General features: G+C 39.3%; 3 protein-coding genes across 19 annotated transcripts; 1 reads left to right on the top strand and 2 right to left on the bottom strand.

The window, feature by feature from the left end:
* The first annotated feature begins 272 nt into the window (after positions 1-272).
* Positions 273-3592, top strand: LOC131014966 (protein MOS2-like). Of its 15 annotated transcripts, none has more exons than XR_009098398.1 (4): positions 273-1835; positions 2083-2260; positions 2680-2747; positions 3097-3592. XR_009098398.1 is itself a non-coding variant. In XM_057943142.1 (2 exons), exon 1 carries the CDS (start codon positions 419-421, stop codon positions 1796-1798), a length of 1380 nt encoding a protein of 459 aa, XP_057799125.1. In that variant the 5' UTR covers positions 273-418; the 3' UTR covers positions 1799-1835; positions 3097-3592. The 15 variants fall into 15 exon arrangements, 2 of the variants coding, with proteins under 2 accessions (XP_057799125.1, XP_057799126.1); XR_009098397.1 differs by having other exon boundaries at positions 2083-2286; XR_009098403.1 differs by having other exon boundaries at positions 2083-2286; positions 3051-3592.
* Positions 3593-3634: 42 nt separating this feature from the next.
* Positions 3635-7437, bottom strand: LOC131014968 (eukaryotic initiation factor 4A-3). The gene is made up of 8 exons (XM_057943144.1): positions 6853-7437; positions 6340-6580; positions 6101-6181; positions 5447-5554; positions 5190-5309; positions 4704-4871; positions 4175-4261; positions 3635-4027 (listed from the first exon to the last, which is right to left on the bottom strand). Exons 1-8 carry the CDS (start codon positions 7161-7163, stop codon positions 3914-3916), a joined length of 1230 nt encoding a protein of 409 aa, XP_057799127.1. The 5' UTR covers positions 7164-7437; the 3' UTR covers positions 3635-3913.
* A 2839-nt stretch (positions 7438-10276) lies between these two features.
* Positions 10277-26121, bottom strand: LOC131014965 (ATP-dependent DNA helicase Q-like 2). 3 transcript variants are annotated; one of them, XM_057943140.1, is made up of 20 exons: positions 18427-18669; positions 17740-17960; positions 17362-17508; positions 17069-17284; positions 16290-16394; positions 16077-16181; positions 15851-15973; positions 15203-15291; positions 14535-14571; positions 14427-14460; positions 13763-13815; positions 13593-13670; positions 13446-13511; positions 12884-12950; positions 12741-12794; positions 12354-12461; positions 11581-11645; positions 11151-11229; positions 10736-10953; positions 10277-10568 (listed from the first exon to the last, which is right to left on the bottom strand). In XM_057943140.1, exons 1-20 carry the CDS (start codon positions 18491-18493, stop codon positions 10404-10406), a joined length of 2097 nt encoding a protein of 698 aa, XP_057799123.1. In that variant the 5' UTR covers positions 18494-18669; the 3' UTR covers positions 10277-10403. The 3 variants fall into 3 exon arrangements, with proteins under 3 accessions (XP_057799123.1, XP_057799124.1, XP_057799121.1); XM_057943141.1 differs by adding an exon at positions 26103-26121 and having other exon boundaries at positions 10277-11645; positions 18427-18604; XM_057943138.1 differs by lacking the exons at positions 14427-14460; positions 14535-14571 and having other exon boundaries at positions 13763-13811; positions 18427-18604.
* Positions 26122-26879: the final 758 nt, after the last annotated feature.

Raw genomic sequence — 26879 nt, 5'->3', positions numbered from 1 at the left:
ATTTATAATATTATTTTTATTTATAATAATGGGATTCACAAATTTCACTCACAACAATACCTATTATTATTCACTATTTTTTAAAAACATGTGCCGTCTATAAAGTAAAACAGATATCATGGACGGAGGAAGTAGTAATTTCAGCTAATTTAATAATTTGGTCACAATTGATATTTAAATTGGAAACTAGTGTGCTTGCAATATCTAAAGCATTGAGCTGATTTTGGCCCAAATATTTTAGAGCCCGAACCAACTTCGGGCTGGGCCGGGCCAACGACAACTTTGACTGTGTTGATTATTAGGTTCGGAATAGCAATTTCCCCCTTTTCCTGATAACCCTAATTAGGATTTGTGTCTTCATCAATCATCAGATTGATTCAAGGGTTTTTCTTCAAAATCTTGTTGCGCGACTGCTACGATGAGCTTCTCCTTCTCCATCAACGCGAAAGGGAAACCCCAATCCAATCGACTGAAAAAGCCATCCGATGCCGCGGCCGATTCTCCATCCATCAACTACGTCAGCGAATTCCGCTCCGACGAAGCTCCGGCGGCGGCGGATTCCAAGATCAAGCCGATTACTCCAATCCCAAACGCGTGGCGCCCCAATAAAAAACTCAAGAACCTCCCCAATCTCCCGCCGATTTCCCAATCGAACGGTGAGGATGCGGCTGTTCAATTCGAATTGGATCCCGGCTCTAATCCCGAACCCACCGATACTTCAACGGGCTATGGCCTCAATCTTCGGCAACCGTCGGGCGCTGCGATCGATGCTCCTAATGGTAATTATGAAACGATTTCGGATATGGAGTTGAGGAGATTGAGGGAGGATTTGGGGAACCTTCCGGATGGTCCAGGGTTGGACGAATTCGAAGATGTACCAGTGGATGGCTTTGGTGCAGCATTGCTCTCTGGGTACGGTTGGAAAGAGGGTAGAGGGATTGGCCGCAATGCGAAAGAGGACGTGAAAATTGCTGAGGTTACAAGGAAAAGAGATAGAGGGGGGTTAGGTTTCATTGATGAAAATCCGGAGCCAGAGAAACAGATCAACACAAATGGTAATGCTGGTGCGAATCATGTGAATGGCAATGGCAGGCCGGAGAAGATGAAGGGCCTGAAAGAGAAGGATACCAAAGGGTTTGTTAAAGATAAAGAGGTTGTGATAGTAAACGGGAGAGAGATGGGGATGAAAGGTAAAATTTTGGAGGTGAGAAATGGCGGAGATCTATTGGTTGTGAGGATGTCGAAGAGCAATGATAAGGTGAAAGTTCGGAGTAGGGACGTAGTGGAGGTGGGTTCGGCGGGGGAGGAGAAGTGTATGAGAAAATTGAAGGAATTGAGTGTTAAAGAGAGTGATATGTATAGCGATAAAAATGACAGAAATCTTGAGAGGAAGAATGGGCAAGAAAAGTTGAAGGCAAGGAGTGAGAGAATAAATTGGTTGAGGACTCATATAAGGGTAAGGATTGTTAGTCGGGAGTTGAAGGGTGGGAGGTTATTCTTGAAGAAAGGGGTTGTGATGGATGTCGTGGGGCCGGGGGTTTGTGACATATCGGTTGATGAGAGCAGGGAGTTAGTGCAAGGGGTGGATCAGGATTTACTAGAGACTGCTCTTCCAAAGCGTGGAGGCCCTGTTCTTGTTTTGTGCGGTAGGCACAAGGGTGTGTATGGTACTCTGCTGGAACGGGATTCAGAAAAAGAGACTGGTCTGGTTAGGGATGCCGATACTCATGAGCTGCTTAATGTGAAGCTTGAGCAGGTTGCAGAGTACACAGGAGATCCAAGCGATATTGGTTATTAAGCACAGACTTCGTTAATGTTAGCCTTGCTGGTCTAAGGTATAATTAAAGCCTTCCCATGTCACTCTGTTACTGTATCGGAACTTTAAATCTGTTATACTCTAGTGCTGTTATTCTTGTAGATGCAATATTGTATGTCTAACTATGGAGAATCTCTTTTTACTATGACCACATATATTGTTTCAACGTTATCTTGTTTAAGCTGGTTGAGTTAGGAACTTGTCATCTAAATACACTCTTGGGATAAATCTGCATAGTTTTTTTGGCTCATTTGGGATCTATTCAGTGAAATGCCTAGGTGAAGATGTGAAGCCCAATCCTAAAGGACAACTAGGTTGCCATACCCATAGTGGATGGAGGGAACGGGTTCTTCCACCTTCTGGAGACCCGGGGGCATGCACCACTCATTTCCATCACTGAAGGGACTTCAGGCTTCAGTCACAGGCCTGTCACCTGAAGTAATGGTATGGGATCTTGCCATATAAGAAGTGTGAGTATATTAAGGCACTTTCAGGCTTTCCCATCCTCTTTGTGGTTTTAATGCATGGAGCCTCCACCTCTAGAGAACATGCTACTATATCTTGGCTACCATCTGGAGTCCTCATCAGGTTCCTGAATTTCCAACCTTGTTCCATTACGACATCCTATCCACCTAAACCTCAGTAAGCCTACCCTCTTATATAACCCTGACTAGCCAGACAAGCACTTGTTAATACATATAACTTTTTCTCCTTGTTATATTGGTATGTAAAAATTTGAATGAAGGAAAACCATTACCAGTTGACAATTATCATTCTGAATGTCATCTTGTACTTGCTAAAGTTGTTTATTGGTTTATGCAAATTTTCTATTACCTCAAATAAGTCAGTGATTAATTGTGCAGTTACTTTAGAAGTTACTATGTCAGAAACAGAACTACATGGGACACAATCATACCTGTGGTGGCCAAGGGTATAACCTTATACCATCTTCAGTTATTATCCATCTGTGTTAGAATGATACAAATATTCTCTATTTGTTTTAAGATGAGTTGAATGGGAAGCTTTTGTGGGAGAAATGAATTGATGCCTCCAGTCACTTGTAGAATCAAGATGCATGTATACAGCCCCTGTTTTGCTCATACACTTAGATTTAATGTTATTGGAGCCAATCCTTTGGGACACTACTTGCTAACTTTTGCTACTTTCTGTTTACTAGATATTTGTTGCACTTTGATGTTTTTGCTTCTTATATTTGAATTTACCGATCATATAGAACTCGTAGCCAAAGATAATGAGCTTGCGTCTATGTTGTGAAAAAGGTGGGAGGACCTTGTGTTAGAAGAACCAATTCGGGGATGTTTGTTCCGGTCATGGTTTTAAAGGTGGAATCTCTACCATTGGTTATGGATATTGGAATGTACCTATTGATGATAGCACATGTTGCTATTGTGAGTTGGTTTTGTGGCGAATGCCAAAGCTGTGACACTGGATACTCCATTGCAGATGAAGCCTTGACATCGACAATATCAATCTGCGTTGAGTCGATTTGAGTGGCAAGGCTCATATGGCACCTCGTTCATGTAGTATGACCACATGTGGAGTTGTGTGGTGGATCATGGTAATAGACTTCCATGTTCCAAGTAATTTGCAGAGATGTCGATGTTCATGTATTCTCTCCCTTGTACACATAATAGTCTTTTAGGAAATTACTCAGCTCTTTACCACAGTTAGAACAAGATGAATTTGATTGGGAACCAGTCATAACAATCTGTTATTATCTCTCAATTTAGATAATTAATTTATGCAGCTTTTGCATTCCTTTGTTCACAGGTTATAATGAAAAAATGAATGCACCAATTTTGCTATGAGATGGGCTGGATTATAGCAATACATTAAAAGAAAGAAGCAACATTCGTGAAGCCATTACTTACAATAAACTGGAACTCCAGTTGAGAATCTATACGACATGTGACAAGCAAAGACATTATAGAAACAAAATAGAACAATTAGAGTTGCACCAGGTATAAATTCGTCTACAATTGCACAACGATGAGAAGACGAAAACCAGCATTGCGCACGTCGAAGTTTTTGCCGAGCCTAAGTTTCTAGTAGCGAATTGCACCGAGAAGCAGCCAGCTAAACCAAATCAGCCACGTTCATAGGCATTTCATCGATCTGTGTACTATAGTACTGTTCGATATCTCTTAAGATTTTGATATCATCACTTCTGACGAAATTTATGGCAACACCCTGCACAACCCAAATTAGTCCAGTTTATGTTAGTACAATGGCAACAGTAACAGAAAAACAAGTAGTTGATTTAGAGATCCATTGAAATTGAATCTGGAGATGCTCTATTTTTCGTGTCAAAGTTGATCAAATGCATTATCTTTTCACCTTTCTTCCAAAACGGCCAGATCGCCCAATGCGGTGAATGTAAAGCTCACGGTTGTTAGGAAGATCATAATTAATCACCAAAGATACCTGTTAAATTGAAACAAGTTTATCAAACATCCTATTTTATAGGCAATACAGAAATGTGAGATGACGAACGGAAACTTAAACCAATAAAAAATCAAGAAGATTAAAACTGGTTATGTCTTCACTCCTAAAAGATAGCTTGGGTTGGGTTTTTAAGATATCAATAATAGCTCGGGATATAAGTTAGTGCATACCTTCTGATATGGAAGTCATGAACAAACAAATATGAAGAACTCATTAACTGCCTTAACAAACAAAGAATGTTCATAGCCTATTACAAGTCTGTTATTAAGTAAATAGAGATGATCATAAGTAAGTAGATCATTTTAATCACTATCAGAATAAGATTTGGTGAACTGGTAATAGTAAGAGCATCATGAGCAACTTCTCATAAAAAATATGCAGTCCTCTAAAGTTGTGAAAGAAAAGAAGGTGGCCTTGGTACCTGTTGAACATCCAATCCCCGTGCCCACACATCTGTTGTGATAAGAACCCGAGTCTGGCCAGACCTAAACTCTCCCATAATTGCATCACGTTCCTTTTGTGGCATATCTCCGTGCATAGATGAGACAGTAAAGTTATTCTCACGCATTTTTGCAGTTAACCAATCCACCTGTTAAAAACAAAGGAGAGACATAAGTTTGCATGAATGCTACACAACCAATTATGCGAGCACTGTAATTCCAGAAACTTTTCCCTTTAATTGCATGTTGAATACAGCGAAGCGCCGAAGGTTACCGAAGAACTGGAATTAATATTAAGGTTACTGAGGAAGTTTCAGCTGATTCTAGAATGCAGGGCATTCAAAACAAGAACTTACTAACAACGTATGGCAATTCAAAAAATATGGTACACAGAAAAGATAGCAGAATAGATAACACTTCACCAATTGTAACATAATGTAACAACGACGTGAAATCCGAAAAATTACCTTCCGTTTTGTGTTACAGAAGATAACAGCCTGGGTGATTGTAAGGGTATCATATAAATCACATAGTGTATCAAATTTCCACTCCTCTCTTTCTACAGCCACAAAGAATTGCTTAATGCCCTGTCACAAACATAGTTTTGGAACATCAAGACATAAAAATTAAAAGCTGTGAGATCTCATCTGGAAAGCAAATATAGAAGGTAATTTTATCCGTAATAGTAAAACTAAAAAAAAAAAAAAAAAAAAAGCAAACGCACCTCAAGAGTCAATTCATCGCGCTTTACAAGGATACGAACTGGGTCAGTCATGAACTTGCTTGTGATCTCCAATATTTCATTTGGAAGGGTAGCAGAGATTAACACCACCTGCAGCGCCAATTGCACAAATCAAGTACTATTAAGAAATCCACATGAGCATAAGTCAGGTAACAAGATATAACCTAAAATTAGTACAAATCTTCTTTTCTTCTTTTATTATGGGAATATATCTCATTATAAAAGAGAGCTAGCAAGGAAAAGGACAAAAAAATGACAAAACCATCAACAGAGATCTTTGTATAAACCAGCTAAAGATGGTCTTCAATCCAAAGTTTTCAGATTAAGAACTAGAATTCTATCAGTCTATCACGAATTGACATCAAATATGCTTATGCCTGCAGCAAATCAAGTACAATATTTATCACTTAAAATGAAAAGAGACAAATACACTTCTAACAATCATAAACTACTGGTGCAGGAACTCAGTAGAATCCAAGGACAGTTATATTCCACTACTTCTAAATTCAACCTAAAATAGAAAAGAAGATAAATCATTGAACACATTTTTTGCTTGCAACTGACTACTTCATAGCATAGCATGGAGTCTAGACTTGTAAAACTGAATTTAAATACCCACACGCCCATAGAGATTACCTGAAGCTCTGGTGGAAGATATCTGTATACATCATAAATCTGATCCTTAAACCCTCTGCTCAACATTTCATCAGACTCGTCCTTGCGATATCAAAGAGAGAGTAAATGTGGTAAGAACTAAATCATTATTAAATTTATAATATCATGACAAAAAAAATTAAATTAACACATACGAAATTACACCATGTCACGCACAAACCACGCCAGGTACATCAACTGACGAGAAAAAAAGAACTCACCAAGATCAATAACTTGATTGATCTAGTGCGTAAGGTTCTCCTCTTGATCATGTCACAAACTCTGCCAGGAGTGCCTGACACCACTTGAACTCCATGCTCTAGTTTTCTAATATCTTCGCCCACACTTTTGCCTCCAACACAAGCATGAGCTTGTACATTTATATAGTCACCAATTGCCAATATTACTTTCTCTGTCTGGGAAGCCAACTCTCGCGTAGGTGATAATATCAGCGCTTGAACTCTGATTTTAAGAAAAAAGAAACAACACTAAATGAGGCCACACTTTGATAAACACCAATAAAACCATCACAAAACATCTGGCAGTGTCATGATTGCTGTTTGAATTGCCACAATGAAGTTTCAAGTAGCACACAACCCAAGGCATATATCAGGAAACTATAACTATCTCAATTTAAAACCATAACAGCTAGTATTTCAAAAATAATTCCAATCATCAATGTAGCTTAACCGTTTTAACCTTTATCAAAAAGCAACAATAATCTTGAAACGTACTCTGAGGACTTGGTATCGACAATCTGGCAAACAGCGAGCGCGATCATCGATGTCTTTCCTGTGCCAGACTGCGCCTGAGCTATGACGTCACGTCCGGAGATAATCGGTACGACCGCGCGCTGCTGAATGGCGGAAGGCTTTTCGAAGCCGTAGTTGTAGATTCCTCTGAGGAGATCGTCCTTTATATCCATCTCGTCGAAGCTCGAAATCGGCTCCACGCCTTTCGAAGTCTCGAAGACGAGCTTCGAATCGTCCTCCACCATAGTTCGCCGCCCGCCGCCACCTCTCTGAATACCCGTCGCCGCCGCCATATTGCCTGAGTGAATGGCGCCGGAGGGAAAATATCCGCACACTTCCTTGCCGCGCAGAAGAGAGTTGAAAAAGCCCTAGCTCAAGGTTTATTTTCCCCCCAAAATCTTTTATTGCTATCTTATGCCTGACAACGTGGAGGCCGGTTATAGTTAGAACTCAATCGGATTCATTGCAAGCTAGTTTACAATCGAAATTGAATATTTTGGGGGTTAAATTGATTAATCTTGATTTTCAGACATGTCTTAATAATAATAATAATATCATTTTTATTGTTTAGCAAAATAAACTTATGATGTGTACTCGTCACTTATAAATCACGGGACGAAAGCGCATATATATATATATATATATAGGGGAGAGTTCAATGAAGACCACTCCCTTATATAAAGAATGAAGACCAAATCATGTGCGTTGATTCTAAAATATCCAACGGTTTTGATTTGACTGAATTTTTTTATAATTTTCGTTTATTTTATTGCCAAAAGGGTTAAATTGGTCATTTTAATCTCTCTCTCTATCTATACATTCTTAAATGCTCATATTTCTCTCTCTCTCTCTCTAATCAAATACGTCTCATTCCTCCCACTCTCTCTCTCTCTCTCTCTCTCATACTTGACAATGGAGGTCTTTTTTCCGGCGAAGCCGCGCCAGACCAGCAACGCCGCTCTCCCACGTCCGTCCCTCTCTCCTCAAAATCACCATCCCTTCCTTCCTTGGTAATGGCCGTCGTCGCAGGTGGAGCCACGGCCACCGCACCCTAAATCCCTAAATTTGCGCCCTTTTCTTTCGATCTCTGGCGACCACCGCAGGTGCCATGGCCACCGCCCTCACTCTCCAGCAAAATTTGGTGGAAAAAATGCATTCTTTTCCTTATACAGAGATTTCGGATTTGGCTTGAAAATTTCTTATGTGACAGTTAGTAGTAATTGCTTATTCGTATAAATTACAGTGTGGGATTAAGGATAATCCTAAATCAGTTGTCCTATTTTTTACTGTATTTTCGAATCTTGATGTTATAAATGAAGTTTGAAGCTTATTTTTTGCAGAGTGCTTTCTTCTTTCTTAATAATTGATCGCCTTGGTTGAGTTGTTGAGCCGCTAATGTAATGAAGTATTTTCACAAATTGAAGTGGTTGCAGTTGTGATTTCAATGGAGTTCAGTTTTTAGCCATGAAAATTAAGCAGAAAATACTAATGAATATATTAATGTTCGTCTATATGTTCGTAGAAAAATAAATGAACATATTAATGTTCGTCAATATGTTCACAGGAAAACAAATGAACATACTAATGTTCATAGAAAAATAAATGAACATATTAATGTTCGTCAATATGTTCGTAGGAAAACAAATGAACATACTAATGTTCACTTATTATGTTCATCAACGGATCAGGTCCTAAAATGGAAAGAGAGGAATTTTCGGGATTTGTTTAATAGGATCCCAAAATTCGCTGGATTTGAGTGGACATATTTGCCCTTTTCAGATTAAATAAATATAATTAATTAGTATTTAATTGGGTTAATTGCATGTAATATCATGAACTTAACGCGAAATCCAAATTTAGCACGAATTTAAAAAGTTCCAATTAATATCACTACCTATGCCCCGTGTCCAATTTTAGCACCGTGATCCTACGTGTCATTGACGTGGCTTGCCGGTACAAGCTTCCGACCGGCGAGCCAAGCTCTCTCTCTCTTTCTCTCTCTCTCTCTTCCGCCGCCTTCACCCTCACCTCCTCCTCTTCCACAGCCCACGCCTCTCACCTCCTCCTCGCGATTCCGGCGACGAGTGCCGCCGCCTCCACCCTCACCTCCTCCTCTTCCACCGCCCACGCCTCTCACCTCCTCCTCGCGATTCCGGCGACGAGTGCCGCCGCCTCCACCTCTCACCTCCTCCTCACGATTCCAGAATTTTCAGAATTTTCAAACCCTACCCCCAATTCCAGAATTTTCAGTCGCGCCGCCGCCGCCCTCTGCGCGATTCCCCTTCGCGCGATTCCCCTTCTCGGCGACTCCCCTCCTCGCGACGCCGCCACCCTCATCATTCTGGTAGGCTGAGGTGGGGGGTCGGGGTCGTCGCGCCGCCCTCTGCAAACCCGCCGATTTTAGCCCCCTCTCTCTCTCTCTTCGGAGTACGTGGCAATGACGTGTCTACCGGAAGACACGTCATTGCCACGTGGTTCTGTCGGAAAACAAAACAGTGCTAAAATTGGACACAGGGCATAGGTGGTGATTTTAATTGGAACTTTTTAAATTCGTGCTAAATTTGGATTTCGCGTTAAGTTCATGATATTACATGCAATTAACCCTATTTAATTATATGAAAAATCAAATTAGGAAATTATATGAACCGTTGATTGGAGTGAGATGAATGGCCATGATTTGGTCTTTATTCTTTATCTAAGGGAGGGGTCTCCATTGAATGCGACCCTATATATATATATATATATATATATATATATATATATATATATATATATATATAGGTATATGGAGTATATGAGAAACTCTCCCTCCTCCTCCGGGCAGGCCATCACACGCGCCGTAAGCATAGAATCAGTATAGATCTCAATCGGCATAATATCATGTTCAAAATATATTAAAGATATATATCTTGCTACAAATAAAAAAAAATTATTACCTGTCTTTGCATGTTGCCGTTCCTTCTTTTTTGAGACATTTACAATTTCTATGCCATCTATTTTGCACTATATTATTATAGTATTTGATCTTATAGTATTTGATCTCATTCAATCTATCAAATTAAATATAAGGGTGAATTGTAAATTAATGCACGAACTTTATTCATTTTCTAATTTTAAAACCATAATTTTTTGATAAAAAATTTTAAAACCACGTTTAAAACATTGCAATGATATATCACTATCTTTTAATTAATGGTAAATATAACAGCCCCAAAAATTTTAATTACCAAATAATTAACATATCAATAACGACTGAACCAAAAACATATCAAGGCTGTATGGCCGAAAAAGATTGGAGTGTTAAATTTACAAAGGTGGTGAATTATAATAACATTTCAAAAGTAGTGCTAAACTTGTGAAAACGATAAAAGCTCATGCATTAATTGACTATTAACCCAAAAAACAATTAATATAATACTTTTCGAATCAGATAAATTAGCTAGATTCAAAATCACATGATTCCAGTTATCTCAATTACAATGCAAGATTAATATTTGCTGAATAACAAATCAAATAAAAACTAATGTTTGTTTTCATGCTTCATCTTCACTGCTCTCTATGACAACAAGTGCCCTTTTGTTTTTCCTAAGGGAAGGCTCCTCCTCATCAATCTCATTCTTGGGTTCATAACATTTTATTTCATCCAAAATCTTTTCACCATATTTCTCAGCCTTCACCTTTCCAATCATCTTCTCCAACTGCAAATGGCAAATGGCAAATACAAAACTAGCAATGTGAGTTTCAGAAAGAAATCGCAGTGCAACGTCGTTAGGGGATTTCACGCGCAACTACAGCAGGCACACGGAAGCAGAGTAACAACCTCAAGGTATACAGCTAAAGTAGAAATAAGAGTTAGCAAGCGCACCTCTTCCATTGATTTCGGTTTCTTGTCGTTCAACATGCTGATTTGCTGAGTGGATAGTACTGAGTGAGGGAAAATCCCTCCGTCAAGCGAAGCAAGCTCCTTTCGCAGCTCATCAAGCTTAAATTCCAGTCCACTAGATCTGCTGCGCTTGTTAGATTTCAAGTTAGCCGAACAGCTTTTCTCTCCACAACGAACTTCAAGCTTAACTGTTTTCTTCCCTGCATGTGACACACATATAACACACTTGAATCAACTGCATCATGTGCTACCAAATTTCTTTCATGCTGAGGCACAGACAAGAATGCAATGCTTTAAGGTGGAAAGGAATGCGGAAACCTAGCGGGTTAGAGATACTAGCGTAGTTCCATGCAATAAGATGATTAAAGGCAACTAAATAGGCACTAAGCATCCTTACCGTGCAATACTTGCTTTGCCAAAGGTCCCACTGTCACATACGCATTAGTGGTATATGGAGTGTGCTGGAATTCTTCTTTCTGCATTAGAGGAGCAAGTTGTTACGGGTAAACGATAAAAGTGTTCATGGAAGTCGATGTTTACTTAGAGGGCAGCGCACGAGGAGATATATGTATGATCTGGTAAACTATCAACCAAACAGCAAGAAACTTGGGACAAACTTTTCCTTCTGTGACTGAATAGCAGTTTATTTACTTGTCAGGACCGAAACAATTTCAGCAGTGCATCACCTGAATTATCCAATTTATTCGTTTATAGCCCGTAGTCTATTATTTGCACAAAATTCACACGTCAAAGATCTTAACAGAAGGACATTCTCAGGAGTATAAAATAGTGATACAGAAGAGGAGAACTGGAACTCGAAATCTTACCAAAACACGATCCACTACAAGCTGAACTATCAATTGTTCCATTTCCTCCTTTTTTAGCACGGGATCTGCATGAATTCCAATAAATTCTGAGTGGTGTAAATTTGTGGACCTATCACCTATCCATCAAACAAGATACAGGCAAGGGAAAAAGGGTACCAATCAAACTTGCATTTTCACCTTCCCCCGAACCAATTTATATTTTCATTGAATTGGATATTTGTATGTAGGCATGCACAAATCATCCGGTGAAGATGTTTATATAGGTCAAAAGACCCAAGAAAAACGTGTTATTTAGAATTTTAGATAGATCAATCAATCCAGTTAATAAGTTTTTCTGCCTGTAAACAATCTCTTAGGCAATGTTTTCTTTATCTCAAATACTCTCTCTTAATTCATTACCTCAAAAGAAACATAGATATTTCCCATTACATTTTCGATTAATAAAGCACACCACCCAACTCACCACATCAATTTTGTCTAAAATTACTTCCAGAAACTCCCAAAAGTACCAATAGGGTTTCTCATGGAACAAGTTCAGAAGCTCCATCAATGTGAGATGTCATAAAATTTTAACAATTGATTACCTTTTCAACTCTGGAAACTTAGGGTACATATTAAAAATAGACAGTAAAATGTCAAAATTTATTAGCATCCCAAAATTGAGAACAAGAGAACCAATTAGCAACTTTGTCGTGGTCGAAGAAATGAGGGCAACTCATATTTGGACCATGAGAAGGAAGATTATACATTAAAACTATCAGAGAGGGACATACCCATATCTCTGTTCCTGATCTTCATCTTGTCAACTAATTGCAACATTGTCGCCCTTTGGTCTTTCTCTAGTATTTCTTGCAATATTGATACTACAAATTTTGCATGATCTGCAGTCCATATAAAATGTTCAGATACAACTTAATCACATATGGTCGGTGTTGACATGAGGATGAGGCATATTTGACTAGTCAAATCAAACAGCTGTATACCATTATTAGGTTAGTTATCATGTTTGCAAGGTAACCAGAATCCAAGGAGGAAAAAGGAAATTCAGTTTTCTTACATGCCATAAAATTCGATCACTATCCACAATTAAATTAATTCTCAGCTTAAACTATTAAATCGGGAAGTAAGAGTTTTTTAGTCATAAAATCATATGAGCATACCAGATACATCCAGCTCCTTGATCTCATTATTGGAGGCACAATTATCACACATCCCTGAAAAATAAGAATAGAAACTTAGATGGGCACTTCGGCAGGCAAAAGCAATTGCTATATAGATAGCAGCAGTTAGCACCAAGTTGTACCATTGCAATCTCGTAAAGGCTCCGCAAAATGCTTAAAGATAGCTCCCCGCCGACATTGCCGTTTAGACTGTAAAAAAGAGATGAAAGCTGAAACAACAATTGCAAACTTCCAGAAAGCAGACAAGATAGTCATATGAAGACTTTGGAAGTCTACATTTTTCTAAATGCTGTGGATATATTTTTCTAAATGCTGTGGAAGTCTACATTTTTCTAAAACCTTGATATACAAAGAGCACTAAGTAAGAAGAAAAGACCATCAAGATTGTACTTCTAGCAAATCAGACTATCAGAGTACAACCTATTGTTATTATGTTAGTCCATGGTAGCCTTTATTCATATAATTCACTTGAAGGAACTATTTACTTTACTACGAACTACTCAAGACAGACAGATGTCCATGAATACAACAAATGATAGAATGGCCAAATAAGCACTTCACTGACTTGTCGTTTTGGAATTATACCAATTAATATTTAAACACATAGGGATGGGTAAGAAGCTAATAATCTTAGAAGGATAATCTAAAACTTTCTAGTCTCAGTTTCTGATAGAAAATGTTTACCAGACAATATCGCACAATGTCATACAGATTTTGTAACCCTGCATTTTCGTAGAAAACCATTGAGCTCTGCAGAAAAACTGTTAACATAAGATTCATAATGCTGTGGATATATGAGTACAAGAATCAACAATTCACTAACTAAATTACCTGTCGAGGAACATCAGCTGGTCTAAAGTACAGCAAGCACTCAGAAGGAAGCCCATCTCTTCCAGCTCGACCACTCTCCTGTGATAGGAAAAAAATTAGGTTCTCCAGTAATACGATAAATAACAAAAAGAAAGACCAGAAAGGCAAAACTGAATTCACTCAACACAAACCTGGTAATATGTCTCCATTGATTTGCTTAAGCTGTGATGAACAACAAACCTGACTACAACCAGCTTCTTAGTTAAACATTACATAAAAGGAAATCTCCAGTTATCATGAATGCATAAAAGGCCAGTAAATACATAACTTGTAATGTCATATTTATGTTGTTTGAAAACTCAAAACTTATCAGTAAATTAAATTTCCTATTGACAGATTTGGAATGCTTATGTACCAAGGAAATAACTTGTTTTAAGGAAATTTAATCACTCCCTACATCAATGGGATAGTCTCTGATAAATCATATTTTCTAGATTTTAATTTACAGGAAGAGTTAGTCAAGACCTCCACCACTAATCTTCCTTGAAGTGACTGAACCTAAGGCTTAACCACAATCTAAGGAACATAGTCATTTTATTAACTACTCCCTCCGTCCCTGAAAATTGTGACCTTTCCCTTAATTGGAAATGACCCCACAAACTTTCCCTCTCACTATTTACTAAAAGGTGTGGGACCCAATCTCCACTTAAACACAACTACCACATTTTTTCTTAAAACCCGTGCCATCTCCTTTGGGTCTCAAATTTTAGGGACTGAGGGAGTAACATATAGTTGTATGATCCAAGTGAGACTCCAACATTCAGCATGATATCAAATTGAACATGAGATGCTAACCATCTGGCTTGTTGATTCCCATTCCAAAAGCCACCTGCACTACATTGAAGACCAAATTGGTTTTGTTTCGCTACACAAATATTTAAGTAAGAAGATAACTGAACAGACCGTGCCAACAATGACTTGTAACTTGCTGTTACTCCACCTATGGTATCATATCACAAATATAAACCAGTTAAGGCAACCATATCATAGAACAAATAAGCATTAGATTAGCTTGAAATTGCAAAATAGTTTCGAACACTAAAGCCCAAAAGCACTCATAATGCACTATTTCAAGTTAAAGAACAATAGGATAATCTAGTATAGCTAGGATTTTCTTCGTGAGGATATTCATGTTTGATACTATATACTAACCATCGTGTTGTACACTAGTGGTCAGTCCATTAGCAAAAATCCAACCGAAAGTAGAGCAACTTAAGGCCCAGGGGAAAAGGAATGCTCTGTTGCCCCCAGAACTCACGAAAGAGTCCTGAATCAAAATTTGGAAAGCACTAATTCATTTCCCAAACCAGATTCCTCAGTGATGACTGATACTCATCCAAACCATCTATGTTGTAAAGAAGCAATTTTTGATCTTGTTGCTGTACTGGATTAAGCAAATTGAGAATGTCCTAGATTTGGAAAAGAATATAAATTTCTCAAGCTAAGATTCCTTAGATCTAGCAGCAGAACTTCATAGGCACAATACAAATGGCATGCATCAATAAGCATTCTTAAAAGTGTCACACTCCCCACTCCCTCTAACATGAAGAAGCAAATTGAAAGCTTAGTACCTTGTGTGAACTTTCTCGCGAACATGGACATCCATATCTGCATGATAATAATCAGCTTTGATTCCCCTCTCGCGCAATTCTTTTGCAACCTATAATTTATGGATGGTTAATAAACTAAAACCTCAAGAGCTAAAACATACGAAAGAAAACCTATTTAGCAAAATACCAAAATCAAGGAATCCCAACCATCATCTTATCTAATCCTGGTTAGATATGCTAGAACTAGCCACAGAACACAGGTTCTAATTTATTAACATCATTCTCAGAATGCAGATTACAGAAACACCCATGCATAAACTGTTACTAAACAGTTTATGTGACCAATCATCATCTCAAATAATAATATACAGGAACAAAGAAAGTTATCGATCAAAATCTAGTTCCGGATAAGTACTATATTGGGCTGGAAGTTCCTATGAGTCAAAGAGTTTTAGAAGGCAGCAAATCAAATAATGCCAACTAAAACTTTCAGATCCTAATCAATGCCCCCAATTGACACTCCCCAACCATCCTGTACAAAAACCTAGAGACAGTTCTACTGACTGATAAATTGAAAGCAGTTTAGAGAAAGTCACAAGCAAACCTCATTTCTCAGAGGAACGTGACCAACCATGAAGGACCAGGAAGGATATAAAAGATATTGCATACCTGTTCACACTCTTTCCGAGAAAAGCAATAAACTATCCCAGATTCATTATTTGGATATGATGTTTGTATGAATTCAGCTATTTCATCAACCGCTGACTTTGCAAGAGATGATTTTTCCCGTACCTGTGAATCATTATACATTATCACAAGCTAATAATTCAAGATTTAATTCAATATTTCAGTTCACCTAAATATACTGGGAGGGAAGCAAAAATGAAAGCAATACCATGTAAAAGAGATTGGGCCTGTTGACCGAGCTAACAAACTTTACACATTTTGGAATGTGTAGCATATCAATGAGATCTTCTTGTACTTTCTTTGTTGCGGTAGCCTAGAAACATGACAAATTGAATGACAGGGCCATCAAATACATACAATTAACAACCTTCCAAGTTCTACTGCTAAGGTTATGTATCAATCAGATAAAAACAGGACATACAGTCAAAGCAACCATGGGAACATCAGGAAACTGAGTCTTTAATATACCAAGATTCCGATAGTCTGGACGAAAATCATGACCCCATTGACTACAGCAATGTGCCTCCTGGAAAAATAGGTACCACCAGATATCAGCAAGGAATTACTTTACAATTAGAGTGAATGGCCATATTGATTACAAAACAATAATATAAAATGTTGATAGTGAAGAGTAAATATTGTCGTTGATGGTTTGTATGGAGAAGGTAATAATTATAAAGAAATGTTAGCAAAGTCCAAATACCGAGTTTCTCGTATGGGTTAGCTAAATCCAAATACTGTTTACACATCCAATACTATAGGGCAGTGCACAATTCCATTCTTCAAATACTTCCTGATAATGGACAATCTTCTAGTTGCCCAACATTATAAATAATTTTTCAATTCTCAAGTGGCTCATTGTTACTCAATCGCACACGAATAGCCATTGTCCAGTTTCCAGGTAGGCAATATTTTACATGATTCCCAAAGGGTAACTATTTGAGTCTTGTTATAGACACCTGAATCTGAAATCAAACTCAAATATCAGGAGTCCTTAATAACACAAAAGAGAACCGTACACAAGATTGTCTCCTGAATCTAAGAGATATATGCATCAATTCAACTAGCAACCAACAAACCCCCCCCCCCCCCCAACAAGAAAAAGAAATGAATAAAAAAAACTAAACACGTCAACATGGGGAAAAGAGCTGCATCGGTTGTTTTGAAGAAGAACCCAAAAATCAGCCATTCATAACTTACATCAATAGAGATCAGAGAGAGCCGACCAGCATGATGACACTTCTCCAATTTTGACATAAATCGCTTGCTTTTTGATATCTTTTCTGGAGTGACATACAATATTTTCAGCTCTCCTTCCCCCTTTTCTAAAGCTTTATAAATGAACTTCTCATCTTCCTTGTTGGTTGTTGATGTTAACATGAAAGCTTTGATACCCAAAGCAGCCAGACCCATTACCTGAAGCAATGATTGAAATCAGAACTGCTATTCACCAACTCTAAGCCATTCAACAAATATCATTGAACAAAAACAACCTGGTCCTGAATAAGTGACAGCAAAGGGCTGACAACAAGAGCCACTCCTTCTCTTAGGACTGCTGGAAGTTGGTAGCACAAGCTCTTGCCTCCCCCAGCTGCCATGATAACTAAAACATCTCTTCGACTCATGATTGCATTTAAGATCTGTATAGAGGAGACCATGAAGTTTGACATGCAATAACTTGATCAATTTTTAAGAACTAGCAGTTTTTGTGAATTAAGATACATTTGTTATTTCATGAAATTTAATTACTATAAATGGAATCTATTTCATTTTAAATAGAGAAAGAAACATGCTGCAATATGTATATATCCCAAGTAGAATACAAGAACCAGCAGATTGTCACAAGTCATATTTGGATAGGTTCCTCCAACCTCTCGCTGATTTGCACGATATGCAGATATCCCAAAGATATTTAGCCTAACATCATCAGCTTGAGAATCCCATTCAAATGACCCAGACCAGTTCTCCACAGAAACAGAAGCTTCATCTCCCCCATGGCTTCTAGATGACTCGTTATGTTCCAGCAGAGCTTTTAGTTCGGATTGCCTCTCGTGCAGATTTTCTTGTTGTTCGAGCAACGCCTTTATTTGCTCTGTGCAATAGCATTAAAGCAGCACATTCAGAAACTTAGAATCACCAACTACATTACTGATACAAACTTAATTCAAAAAATCTAAGTGTATACTATGGCATTTGAAACTCTTACACCATGGTAAAACAGAACAAACCACCAAAGATGGAAAAAATAAAAATCATAGTGCATGTGCAAAAAAAAGGGTTAAAAAAGTTAGAGATATATAGTTCTAGAACTCAACATGGTTTAGAGAGTAAAAGAAGAAGAAGACATAGTTGATGGTACGATCAAAATTGATTATCGGATAATTTCACATTCAAGTAAATTGATACAATAAAACTATTTAAACCATGTCAAAAAAAAAAGGCCAAACATAGAAAAATGGCGGAAAGTGCCGAAAAACAAGGAAATGGATATATATTTTGGGGAAATGATGAAAGAAAACAGCATAAAACATTGCAATTGAAATATAACGGAAAAATACCTTGAACATCCTGAAGCTCCATTTCAACGCCGAGAAGCTCCGTTAAAATTTCTTCTGTTGTTCCCATTTCACTTTTTTCAGTACTAATTTTCGTGGATAAGTGAACGAAGTTCTCAAAACACACCGAAACCGAAATCTTTCTCTGTTTCGCCGCGAATTTTCCGCTTCTCTGTATTTTCTGCTGAATAAAAAGGAGGTGAAATTGAAGAACATAATGCTTATTGGGCCCTCCAATTCAAATCCTCGACGTCGGCCCAAAAGCATTCAGAAATGAAATGATTATCGAATTCTAAAAAAGCATATTTGAGTTTGATTTTGGGGTTATTGCCCCTAAATACATGAACTATGACTAAATTCTAGTTTATAACACCACCTTTAGATTTTGCCGCAAAATACATCACCTTTCATTTCTTTCTCAAATCTCCCATGACCAAAGTATGGATATTCAAAGAATTACCCCATTATAAAATTTATTGCATTTTGACCCCTAAAACTTTTGTTTTGACTAAAGACAATTTATACCCAAAATATGAATAAAATTTGGCTTGAATGGTATATCGGCTGGAAACTTTCCTCGTGCCCGATAGATTACCTGGTAATCTGGGTCTGGACTGTGAGACAACGCCACGTACTATCAAGTAAAAACAGAGAAAAAACAGTTTAAAAGATCCTTGTTTAAAATGGTATCAGAGCAGGTTTTTATAGAGGAATTATGTAATTTTTAATTTATTTTATTATTAACCCATGTGGGAGGAGACTCCATTTAAAGTATATGGATCCGGACGAGTGTCCGAGATGTGTACACTACAGGAACTCTCTCCAGAATCTGGAGATAGAAATCAGTCACTTTTTAAGTGACCTCAGGTGGAATAATCGAGTCCTCGTTACCAACATACGACGAGGAGGAGACATCGAGCTTATTCGCGATATTATCGCGAGTATCCAATTTTATCATGAACATCTCATGATAATGGCCACAGCCCGAGCAAGGATTGAACGGACTATGGAGGAGGCCCATCAGTCACACGATTGATGGAACCAAAAGACAAGGCGAGTGTAGCTTTTCCAGGCTACCAAAAGATCGAGCCAAGCTCTTCCGACAACGTCAACTTGAGGGAGATCCAAAAGACGGTGGAATATTATGGCGTCAAGCTATACGATCTGCCGATGGAGTTAAGCAGAATATCACTCAAACAAGAGGAAATCCTAACCCTCTTGCGTGATATCCAGAAAAGAATGGAGGAGATCGAAAGGCGAAAACCATGTTCCGGGAAAATTCGGAATCAATGGTCCAACGACCCGACGAATTCCCCTATATTTGATGCAGCACCCAAGGAGTTGCAGCCAAAGGATATAATCCGAATCATGAAAGGCAAATATCATGAATAGCCTTGACAGAATCGGATTAGAAGATCTACAGGAGTTAGCAGAATCCTTTGCTAACCTCAATATGGTTGATCTAAAGATGAACCAAGAAGATGAGGTGCCCAAACCCGAGCACCAAGAAGAAAGTTCGTCAAAAAGGGGTGGGGCTTCAGATGACGCCAGCCATTACCAGCGAACTAGAAGACGCAGGCCACAGATGCGGGATACTCCTGTAGGAAAGGCCACACTTGAACCAATCCATCCCTATGGATTGATTCTCAACATCGACGAAGCCAGCTTCAAAGATTGGGAGGATCTGATCGACGAATGGGCTTCATCATTGAATATCGTAGTCACCACAATCGAATACGATAAAAAGGAGTTTGCCAAAATCTTCGAAGCAAGTCTGGCAGGAATGGCAAAACAATACTGGGATAAAATCGACATCTCAGCAAGGGAAGAATTGTTTACTAGCACAAAACCTTATGACATCATTAAGGAGGCTACTAAACAAATTAAGATCCATTTCTTGGGAATGGGTTTTTTCGAAGGATCCGCAGAAGAGAAACGCAAGAAATATCATCAGGCACTCTACAATCTAAGATTAATGGTGCTAGAGCCAAAAGCTCTTGATGAATTTCTACGACTTTATACCCTATATGTTCATATGGGGGTGGTTGATGCTCAAACCGCCAAGGACCTCTTTTTCACAAAGTTCCCGAGTCCATGGAGGGAAATGCTCATCAACGAATACGTATCACCAGGAGAATATCCACTTGATAGTGCATCAAGAAGGATGTCATACGTGCACAAGAAGCTGTCCGAATGGTGCCAGAAGGCAGCAGACCTGAGGAATCTCAAGAAATTGAGGAGACTCAACAAGAAATCTCCATTGATGTGCGACAACATTGATCTTCCAACAGAGATTGGTGCTGAGTTGCTATATCAAAGAAGGAGCAGAAAGAAACATAGGTATCAACCCTATGAAAGAAAGCCCAGGAGGAGTTCTTGGAAGCCAAGAACCATGTGGACCAGACAGAAGGCACGCTCCTACAAATCAGGCCAACGGAGCGGACCATCCAGAAACAGATTCTCAAATCAAAAGAGAATCCCGGCGAGGAAAACTTTCAGGCGCACTCAGGCCAAAGCGAATGAAAGTTTTAAGGATTGCAACTGCTGGTCGTGCGGTGCAAAAGGGCATATCTCTACCAATTGCCCCGACAACGAAAGAAGAGGGATAAAAAGATTCGAATCCACACAGGATATCGAAGATGCTATCTTTTTTCAGAATCTGATACCCGTGTATCAATTTGAAGATATATCCTCTGATGAGAGTATATATGAGCAAGAAGAAGTTTTTAGTTCTGAGGATTCGGAAATGACCGATGGATCAACCGGAGCCGAGTCAGACTGGGAGCACCAAGGCTATCATTCCAAGGTAATAGGCTAACTTCAGGGCCTATATCAAGAAGTTTCTCTCATTCTTATGAGAGAAGGGTGATCCAGGAAACACCAGTTCCAGACATAAGGGTCAAATTCAAATGCCCCGAAGGATGGAGACAGGTTTCCACAAGAATTGATACAACAAGCATGGAAAACAAGTTTCCCTGCAGTATGCTGTATTATCTGGCGAATCCAGGCGACAACCGATACATCGGAACTCTGGAGGTTGGAGGTTTTGAAATTCAGACCGAAGGCCAAGCCGGACAAGAAGCAGACGTCCTGATCTTAGGACGCAATTTCCTTGACAAATATAAACCATGGTCATGGAAATCAGAAGGAATGGAGATTACCATTGGACGCCAAAGAGTGATGATCCAATGACAAGTCCATTCTCGATATACATCTCCGTTGGGATGTTATACGAGAAATACAAAGCAGAATATTTTGCTGCTTATGTGGATTCAGGAGCAGGAATCTGTACAGCAAAACGAGGAGTCTTTCCAACAGAAGTGGAAGAAGATCTACCTCGAATTGCAGGAAGGGATTTCTCCAAGAAGGTTTTACTCTTATCAAAGGGAGTAAAACAGACGGAAATATTGATCGGAGGAGCAGGGCAGACACCTTGGTACAAGGTTAAAACTCCACCAATTTATTTCCATGATACCGGAGCAGATATATTATTGGGAAATAATTTTCTGCAAAGCTTCAAGAGATTTATACAAGACAATGAGGCCAGGAGGCTTGTGTTCACAACCAATTGTGACCACAAAATCATTGTGCAAAGGCTCCAAGGAGCTTTTCATCGTTCAATGCCAATCAAGTTCCGCAGCAAGCGTGGTGATGATGGCAGACTCCGGCGTCCCCAAATGAAGGATCAACGGAGATTCGGCGAGGTTTTGCTCAAATGCAGAACTGAGGGATTTCCAGATCTCTCTGAGGAGGAAATTCAAATCCTCAAAGTATCCCTGATATCACACAAGGATATCAAGGAAGACGAACAGGTGTCTATAGCCGACGTCAAAAGAAGAATCCAGAAGTGTTACCACGAGGATCCTTTGGCATGGTGGGACAAGAACCAACTCAGAGCAACCTTGAAAGTTAAGGCTGGAAAGGAGTACGAGTTCGTCAGGTTCAAACCTATCCTGATGAATCCTCAAGATCAACAGGATATGATGAGTATAATCAAGGAACACCTTGATTTAAAGCTAATCGAAGGAGGAAGATCACCCTACAGCAGTCCGAGATTTCTGGTGAGAAATCATGGGGAGATCAAGCGAGGAAAACCAAGATTGGTCATTAATTACAAAGGGATTAATGACATTCTTGAATTTTATGGATACTTCATCCCAAGCAGAGAACACCTCATCGACTGCATTAGAAGTGCAAGGGTATTCTCAAAGTTCGATTGCAAATCAGGCTTCTACCAGATTCGCATGGAAGAAGGGAGTAAGAAGTTCACAGCCTTCTCAACTCCACAAGGACATTATGTCTGGAATGTCATGCCAATGGGGTTAGCCAACGCGCCTCAGATATTCCAAAGGAAGATGAATAATCTCTTCAAAGATTATTCTTCGTTTATGTTTGTTTATATTGATGACATCCTTATTGCATCAAAAAACATTCATGAACATGTCAGGCATCTGGAGATCTTTGCGGATGTTTGTCAACAAGAAGGACTAGTGCTGTCAGAAAAGAAGGCAGTCATAGCCACCCAGAAGATGGAGTTTCTGGGGATCGAGATCGATAAATCTGGGATAATTCTACAAGATCATATTGTGGAAAAAGTCCAGGGATTTCCAGAGGATCTCAAGGAGAAAAAACAGCTCCAAAGTTTTCTCGGAGTTGTTAACTTTGCAGGAATGTTTATTAAAAATCTTGCAGAGTACTGGAAAGTCTTCAGACCACTACTGAAGAAAGATGTTCCGTTCATTTGGAAGGAGGAACATCGGGAGGGTATGAAGAAGTTAAAAGAGATTTGCAAAAATCTTCCGAAACTTTCAATACCACAAGATGAGGATGACTTGGTCCTCTACACCGATGCGAGTGATTTCTGGTGGGCAGCCGTGCTTACAAAGATCACCCCTTATGGAGAAGAACCTTGCAGATACTGTAGCGGTCTTTTCTCCGAAGACGAAGCGGTGCGATGGCACATCAACGAGAAGGAATTCTTTGCAGTGCGAAAGGCGTTTAAAAAATGGCCGCTTTTCTTACTTGCTAAGAAATTTGTTTTGAAAGTAGATAACACTAACGTTAAAGCTTTCTTAACAAAAAAGATTGAATCTAAGCCTGAAAAATCTAGATTGCTTAGATGGCAAGCCGAATGTCAATATTATGATTATGATATTGTCGTTTTGAAATCTGATCAGAATGTTCTTGCAGATTTCCTTACAAGGGATGGAGCTCCCTGAAGTGGAGGCCATCGAGGCAATACAGGGGCAGCTCTTTGCAAGTTTAGAGCTGCTACAACAAGAATGGCAGAAGTGTGTACTACACACTAAACAAGCTGGAAAGATACAGGCGGCTGACGAAGCCCAAGTATCCAACCAAATAGATGATTGCTTCATGAAGATGTTCAATCTTCAGGAAGTACTCAACAAGCCGCTCTTGCGCGTTGTCCGTGAAAACCGGGCTAAAGCAATGCTTTCCGTACAGGGCGGATTACCTGTAGCAGGGGATTCAAGTACCCCTAGCACAAGTCCTGAGAGAATGGCTTTACAGCCGGACGCTCGAGGAAAAGATGTTGTTAAGGGGTCACTCCCTGAATCAACATGTCAACCCACCACCTCTGGGGTAAAAGAGGGAGAGATCAATCTTAGGCCGATGACTGACCAACTTAAGATTGATACTAATTTTGTTGATATTTCTCCTTCTTGGCAGATTTATCAAGACAGATGGGAGAAACTCATCACGAGAAAGGGCATTAATCCGGGAAATTGCCGGGTTGATGTTGCAGGGAGATACCCTAGGATCTGGACAACTCCGGGAGCTAATCCAGACCACATCAAGGAATGGTATGAGTTTGGGGCTTTGGCCTCAGTTTATACCACTGCTCCAGCCTTCAACGAAATTAAGGGTCTACCCAAGTGGATCCAGAGAACAGTGTTTGAAGCCTGGGAGAACAACGAGTCCCTTAAACGGGGAGACGTTCTGGAACTGTACTTCTTCAGCGCAGCACCAGAACCTGTCGGAAAAGGAGTCTATGAAGTTTTTCATTTTATCAAGCTTCGGAGACCAGATACAGGAGCCTTGAACCGAATCAAAGTTCCTGATTTTCAAGTCCCAATCGCCTCAACATTCACGGAGGATCAAATCTCCACGAGACGAGCATGGGGTCTTTGGGTCTGTCTCACAGAGATGGACAAAATGAAGTCCAGATTTAAATTCTTTCAGAGTTCAGATCTGGGAACGTTCTTGGTCAACACAATGACAGGAACAACAACCGAGTTTGCCGAAAAATCTTTCGAGAAAAAACGGCAAACAATTTGGGACAACAAGATTGCGGGGAGCAAAGAGACTCGTCGCAAATTCTGCAACATGGCGCATTCGGGCCAATGGATCGAGAAAATCTGCGATCAATGTTCGTCGCAGAAGGAGCCAGAATTCGGAAAAGGTTTCTTCCCGAAACCTGACAGAAGGAGGTTCCGGTCTGATGAACACGACAAGCATCAGACTCCAAAAGGGAGGACCCCTCGGGCACCAAAAAAGTAAGGTGGCCGACAAGGCAAAGTGAATCATGTAATTCACAGCAAGGATCGCACCCACAAAAACGACAAAAGTGGGTGGAATGACAGGAGGACCACTCAGAGCTCCAGGACAAAGGTGAGTGGAAAGAAAGCAGTCGGCCCCTACCAGCATTATCACAAAGCGATAAAGCAAGGGCCCAGCACATGTGACAACACCAACAAGTATCGGCAATAATGGCCAACAAAAGAAGGTGGCTGTCAATTTCAAGCGAGCTGGCCACGAAGAAAGCATCCTAGGCCAACCACCAAGCAATAATAGAGGGTATCAGACCTCTATAAAACCACAAGTGCTGGAGAGAAGAAGATCATCGAAAAATTCACAACATTTTTCACACACCACTTCCTCTCTCTAGAAATTATCTTTTGTAATTTTAAATTTTTGTTTTCAAAGTTTTTAGTTTAGTTACCTTTTTATTTTTATGTACACAAGTATTAGCTACTATGAGTAGCTAAAACAAGTTGTCTCCTCCCTTGGGGGATATTTTATGAAATAAAATTAATTATTATATAATTCCTCTATAAACGCTTTGTTTTTGTCCAACTATTCCGGGTTGAGTAAAAATATTTTCTTTATTTTTCCAACAAAGTATTTAGTCGGCACTTAGTGAAGGAGAAGGGTTGCAACCATCACTTGCGAGTGTGTGGTTGGTGCGTGCCGGGGAGGCAGACGAGCCGTAAAAAGCAACGAGACCAACTCCTGAAGAAGACCAGTCGACAAAGGTATAATGTTGGTTTAAATTAAGATTTATTTCGAAGTGTTACGGAAGCATGTTGGGCCTGATTAATTGTTAAACTGTTTTAAATCATAATATGGGTTTTCTGTCTTGTTTTAATTGTTAGGGGGTTATTCTGTAATTTTGATTATGTTTGGGGTAGTTTTAGAATTTTTCAGAAATTCTTATGGGAGAAATCAGAAAAATAATAAAAGTGGTGTATTATGGAGCAAAAACTAAGGGTGATGTTATATTCTAGAAAATTGGGAAAGTTGATGTATTTATTGGCCAATACCCCTTTGATTTTATTACTTCGTCCATTCCGCGAATCTTAAGGCAATTCTTTTCGACATGAAAATTAAAAAGTGATAGATGAAAAAGTAAAAATATAAATAAAGGAAAAACAATTTACCATATGAGAGCATCTCCAATGGGAGGTGCTTAAGTTGGGTCTAAAATGGTGGTCCCCACCTTAAGCACCTCCATCTCTAATGCAAAGTTCTTACCTTGGTGCTAAAATGCTCATTTTCATCAAAATTTCAATTTCAACATATTTTTGCTAAAATGTTTAATTTTCATTGAAAATAAATTAAACATTACATTAAAACTAAAAATTACATAATTTAAATTACTTAAAAAAAACATTATTTAAAAATCCTAAACTACATAATTCTCTGACGCTTGAGCACCTCTTGGATCAAATGTTTGTGCCATGCCAATTGAACTTCGTTCATCTTCGAAGTATCCATGTTGAAGATCTTCAAATCGAGCTCCTCCCTTTTCACCGCGACGAGTGCCTTCTTTGCTTCGGCGATGCCACCAATTTGGACCGTATGTTCCTTCATTTCGATGGCGACTTTCTCAAGCGCCTCGGAGTAAGACGATTGTGTGGAAGTGGAAGATGTTTTCCCCTTTTTGCCATTGCCTTTATCACGCTTTGCCGTTTTCGTGCCTTGGGGCCTTGTGGTTACGCTCGGATCCGATGAAGTAGTAGTTGCCTCGCCTTCCGATCCCTTCGACTTCTTGGCGTAGTGGACATCGGTAGCTTGCGCCGTGAACTTTTGACAATCGCAGAGAACTATCCAAGCTTTAATATGGGCCGAATCTCTTCTTGTGGTGAGCCTCATGCATCGTCTGGGCGGCTTCAATGATTTGATCGTCGCTCATCCCGCTACCCCAATTATCCTTG

Source organism: Salvia miltiorrhiza, chromosome 3 (genome assembly GCF_028751815.1).
Source record: "Salvia miltiorrhiza cultivar Shanhuang (shh) chromosome 3, IMPLAD_Smil_shh, whole genome shotgun sequence".
Lineage (NCBI taxonomy): Eukaryota > Viridiplantae > Streptophyta > Magnoliopsida > Lamiales > Lamiaceae > Salvia > Salvia miltiorrhiza.
The sequence above is the reverse complement of the archived record's forward strand: the minus strand, read 5'-3'. Positions and strand labels throughout refer to the sequence as shown.

What these genes read in the sequence shown, in the direction of transcription:
- LOC131014968 (XM_057943144.1), bottom strand. Translation starts at nt 7,163, where the DNA reads ATGGCGGCGGCGACGGGTATTCAGAGAGGTGGCGGCGGGCGGCGAACT. An exon ending in GTCGATACCAAGTCCTCAGA is followed by an intron (nt 6,581 to 6,852) that starts GTACGTTTCAAG and finishes TCTTAAAATCAG; the next exon opens with AGTTCAAGCGCTGATATTAT. An exon ending in TCTGTAACACAAAACGGAAG is followed by an intron (nt 4,872 to 5,189) that starts GTAATTTTTCGG and finishes TGTTTTTAACAG; the next exon opens with GTGGATTGGTTAACTGCAAA.
- LOC131014966 (XM_057943142.1), top strand. Translation starts at nt 419, where the DNA reads ATGAGCTTCTCCTTCTCCATCAACGCGAAAGGGAAACCCCAATCCAAT.
- LOC131014965 (XM_057943140.1), bottom strand. Translation starts at nt 18,493, where the DNA reads ATGGGAACAACAGAAGAAATTTTAACGGAGCTTCTCGGCGTTGAAATG. An exon ending in GGAGCTTCAGGATGTTCAAG is followed by an intron (nt 17,961 to 18,426) that starts GTATTTTTCCGT and finishes GCTATTGCACAG; the next exon opens with AGCAAATAAAGGCGTTGCTC. An exon ending in TACAAGTCATTGTTGGCACG is followed by an intron (nt 14,461 to 14,534) that starts GTCTGTTCAGTT and finishes AATGTAGTGCAG; the next exon opens with GTGGCTTTTGGAATGGGAAT.